General features: G+C 51.3%; 1 protein-coding gene across 2 annotated transcripts; it reads right to left on the bottom strand.

Annotated features, from left to right (window-relative positions):
• Positions 1–228: 228 nt before the first annotated feature.
• Positions 229–3,244, bottom strand: LOC119235882 (protein S100-A12-like). 2 transcript variants are annotated; one of them, XM_054691168.1, is made up of 5 exons: positions 3,077–3,244; positions 2,711–2,816; positions 1,577–1,834; positions 846–1,003; positions 229–465 (listed from the first exon to the last, which is right to left on the bottom strand). In XM_054691168.1, the coding sequence occupies exons 4-5, from the start codon at positions 981–983 to the stop codon at positions 316–318; spliced, it is 288 nt and encodes a 95-aa protein (XP_054547143.1). In that variant the 5' UTR covers positions 984–1,003; positions 1,577–1,834; positions 2,711–2,816; positions 3,077–3,244; the 3' UTR covers positions 229–315. The 2 variants fall into 2 exon arrangements, with proteins under 2 accessions (XP_054547143.1, XP_037355358.1); XM_037499461.1 differs by lacking the exon at positions 2,711–2,816.
• Positions 3,245–4,148: the final 904 nt, after the last annotated feature.

Raw genomic sequence — 4,148 nt, 5'->3', positions numbered from 1 at the left:
TACTTCCTCAGTCTGCCTGTTCTACTCCTAGCACTGGCTCTGGTGAATTCTCTCACCCTCCCGAGCTTCTGACTGTACCCAGTGCTTGTATAAATAAATAAATAAATCTTTAAAAAAAGAAAAGAAAGGAAAAAAAAAGAATAGCAAGGGTGAGGTGTATTCAGTTTGGGGAAACACAGGCATGGAAAGAAAAAATGTGCACAGACACTGTTAAGAACTTTTCAGAAAAGCTTTTATTAACTCTCACTGCCCTGAGGCAGGGCTAGGATTGGGGAGCAGAAGGAAGGTCTTGCCGGGAGTGTGTGGGACAGTCCCTCAGTGCGCCTCCTTGTCGTGGAGTTCATCATGAGCTGACACCAGCACTTCGGTCACCAGCTTTACGAATTCCTTAAAATCGACCTGCCCATCTCCGTCCGCATCCAATTCTTTAAATATTTTGTCAATGAAAGGTTGATCTTTGGTACTCTAGAAGGGGACAACAAAGACAGAGAACTCAGCCTTTCCTCCCCTTCTCCAGGCCTCTCATCCCTTACGGCTCTGCTCAGGGAGGGCCTGGGAACATTCGCTCATCAGCCAAAGCCATTTTGGAGAAGCCAGCATGACCAAAGAGGAGACAGAAAGGAGCAACTGTCAGGGCCCACCCAGAAGAGACTCTGCTGCTGACCGACCCAACACCACCCTCTCCACTTTACAGATGAGGAGTAGAGCCTCCGTGGAGCCAGCAGCAGCAGAACCTCCCCGGAGCTCGCACTGGGGCCACGGCCCACCCCAGCTCTTGTCCCACTGTCATCCTCAAGCCTTGCCATCACAGGGGGAGTGGGCCAGCGATGAGAGACTGCACCTACCTTGAGGGTGTTTGTAAGTTCCTTTGTGATCAGCCTCTTCAGCTCACTCTTGGAGAGGGTATCAAAATTCCCCACCCGCACTGAATACTGGTGGTAGATGTTGATAATTCCCTCCAGGTAGTCTTCCAGCTTTGTCATCTTCCCAACCTCGCCTTAACCTGTAAGAGACAGGGGAGGTCTAGGGCTGTTCTTCCCCACCCCCTACAGCCACTCTCCTCTGTGCTTCAAAAACTTAGATAAGGGATGACTCCCTCGCTTTGTGTCTGCTTTGTGTTCTGTCTGCTCTGTGTTCGCTCTGCCCTGTGTTGGCCCGTGGTGACTTCTTCATTTGTAAATAGTATGGGGAAGAAGGATAGATCATACTATCTAACTTCTAAAATAATCAGCCTGAGTTGCTGCAGGGTTTTATGCCCCCCTGTCTCCTGGGAGTTCAATTCAAAGGCTATTGCTCATGCCAACACTCCTGGGAAGCAAGCTGTGGTTGGCCAGGCTGTTCCCTCTCCCCAGGTGATGATACTTTAGCGCCCTTACAGATCTCCACTACCCCACCCACCCACCTTTGTTGTCCCTAAGTGTGAGCACAGCAAAAGCTGGTCTCCTTGGGCCCAAAGTTCGGTCAGCCCAGAGCACCCCAGCTAGGAGGGCTATGGCTTCCAACAGTCTGCCAGTGGCCATCTGCCATCACCATCCCAAGGATGCCCTGGGGGCCCAGCCGAGGAAAGGACACTTACCACCAAAACCCAGGGATGTGGAGGATACCCTTAAGCCAGTGCTACTGCAGGGCACTGAGGGTGGGAGGGTTTTATAAGTTCCTCCAGGCTTTACCTTCCACCTCGAGTGAAGAAACATCTCTGACTCATCTTGAGGCAATTGCTAGACAGTACTCTGTTGCTCAAGAGAAACTTTAAACTGCAGCACAGGCTGCCCTTTGCTCAGCCTGCAAAGAGCCCCAGCCCCAGCTCCTCCTTCACTCAATTCTCCAAACAACCCTGGAAGTGAGTGCATAATAAATAGCATGCCCATTCTGCAAATGAAGAAACTGAGTTAAGAGGTTAGGTAACTTCTGTAAACATCAAACCCAAATTTATCTTCTTTTAAAACTTTACTGTTACCAGGAAAATGAATAACTATAAGAAAGTGAAAATCAAAATCAACCAAAAACTATGAACCAGAGACACTCTATGGGGGGTGAGGGGCGTGGGGGGAGGGATTGGGGTCAAAATAAGAGGGTTGCAATTGTATGGGGAATATATAAAAATAAAATTTATTTTAAAAAAATAAAAAATAAAACTTTACTGTTATTGTCCTTTTTTTCTCTAAAATGAGAAGCCTTTTGTTATAAAGGATAATACATGCTCATACTTTTTATATATAAAAAAAAGTAACTTTTGATGGTATGTGTAGTGGTAGAGAGCACAGAGGCACAGAGCAGGTTTTCTGTGATCTGAACAGATGGGTAGAGTCCTGGAGCCCTTGGTGGCTTTTCAGGCTTTTATTGAAGTTTTTACACCATTTGTAGTGCAGCAACCAAGTACACAGCAGGCAGGGAGCCGTGGGGAAGGGAGGCTGGCAGGCAGGCAGGCCTCCCTGCCCCCAGCAAATCTTCACTTTGTGGGCTCTCTGGCGTTCTCTCCCGGGCTCTTCTCTGCTGCTGCTTCTGCCGCTGTTGCCTGTTCTGCTCTTGTTCTGCTGGTGTCCCTGTGACACCGCCCTTATAAGCCCATTCTCTCAGCCCAGGTGTGCCCATTTACACATGTCCATACCCCACTCCAGGTGTCCGCCATAGGGGCACACGTGTAAGAACACAGGAGTCCATCATTAATACAATGGTGGGAGGGCGGAAAATCCTGATAATTTTCACTTACCCTACAGCATGGGCAGGCATGCCCAGGGCAGGCAGGTTCACCGTGGATTTGGGCAGACAGGTAAAGGAATTTTGGAGCCCTCAATAGATTTGACAGGCCTTTAATGCTGAAGCGGGAAAAGGTAGGATTGACCCCAAAGGGAAGCCAAGCCCTGGCCATGGTCCCTCCCGCCCCACGAGGCACACAGGCACACCAGGCAGGGAGGCTGGCAGCAACTGAGCACCCTAGCCCCCGCCATCTCCACGCCCTCTCTGGTGCTGTCTCTCTGTCTCCCTGTCACATCTCTCACCTCAGAGTGACGCTACGAATGCCAGAGCTGGGAGCCCCTTTCATCCCTCGCTCTGTGACCCAGGTGTCTGCATTTACCTGTGTACGTGCCCTGTGCTCGTGCTCCCAAGCGCCCTCTGCAACAACGCATTGTCCTGTGTGGGAGAAAAACAAGAGCCACAGGTGCCGCCACAGAGGCTGGCAACAGGCGGGCGAAAAAAGCCAGAGTCACTCCATCCTCCCCAGGACATAGATGCCGCGATCTTATATCAGGCTCTGCTCTTTTTCTTCTAATGCCCTCAATTCTTGGGTGGCTTTTAAAAATTCCCTCCTCCGCATACGCCCTTACCCACTATGGAAACGAGCAGCCTGAATTCCCTGGCTGCTCTCCCAGAACTGGGGGTTGACTAGACCCAGACACTTTCCTAAATAATAAATAACAGCGTGTCTCACCACACAGGGGCGGGATGTGAGCGGCCCCAGGCTGAGACTCGCCCTGCTGAGTGGCAGGGGGCTGAGGGAGGGGACCCTGCACGCGCCCTTGGCCTCCGTGAGCTGTTCCTTCACCTGTGTAGTCACCTCCCTGCCTCGTTTAGTTCTGAGATTCCCCATAAAGCTCAACTGAGAAAGTAATTGAAAGCAGCGAAGTTCAATTTTTAAATTTGTTTTGCTTTGGCTCTGACCCACCAGCCTGGATGTGGTCGCTCATCCCAGCCACATGTGCTTGAGCCCAGAGCCAGCCTTCCAGGGCTCTGGCCACTGGGGGTCCTCTAGAGGCCCACAGAAACACTTTTCTTCTATCCTTCACATGGTGAGGGGCACATGTGCTCCAGCCCTTCCTCTGAGCAAGCACTCCAAGCCCACAAGCCCCTGCATCTTGGCCATCCAGCAAGACCTTAGGGAGAACAGAAACACCTGGCTCCTGGCACATAGAATAACGTTGCTTGCCTTTCCTTCTACCTCCTCCCATAGGGACCTCAAGGAAAAGGTAGGATTGACCCCAAAGGGAAGCCAAGCCCTGGCCATGGTCCCTCCCACCCCATGGGGCAGGTCCTGCCAATTGCCTTGGTGCTCTCTGGGCTTTGCCTGAAAACTGTGGCCTCCTGGCTGTCCCACTGACAGGAACCACTTGAGGCTGGGACTGAGCAGGAAGGTGATAATCTGGGCAGCC

Source organism: Talpa occidentalis, unplaced genomic scaffold, assembly GCF_014898055.3.
Source record: "Talpa occidentalis isolate TD23 unplaced genomic scaffold, MPIMG_talOcc4v2.1 talOcc4.9, whole genome shotgun sequence".
Taxonomy (NCBI): Eukaryota; Metazoa; Chordata; class Mammalia; order Eulipotyphla; family Talpidae; genus Talpa; species Talpa occidentalis.
The sequence above is the reverse complement of the archived record's forward strand: the minus strand, read 5'-3'. Positions and strand labels throughout refer to the sequence as shown.

Coding starts and splice junctions, on each gene's coding strand:
- LOC119235882 (XM_054691168.1), bottom strand. CDS start 983: ATGACAAAGCTGGAAGACTACCTGGAGGGAATTATCAACATCTACCAC. Junction 466..845: donor AACTTACAAACACCCTCAAG/GTAGGTGCAGTC, acceptor GTCCCCTTCTAG/AGTACCAAAGATCAACCTTT.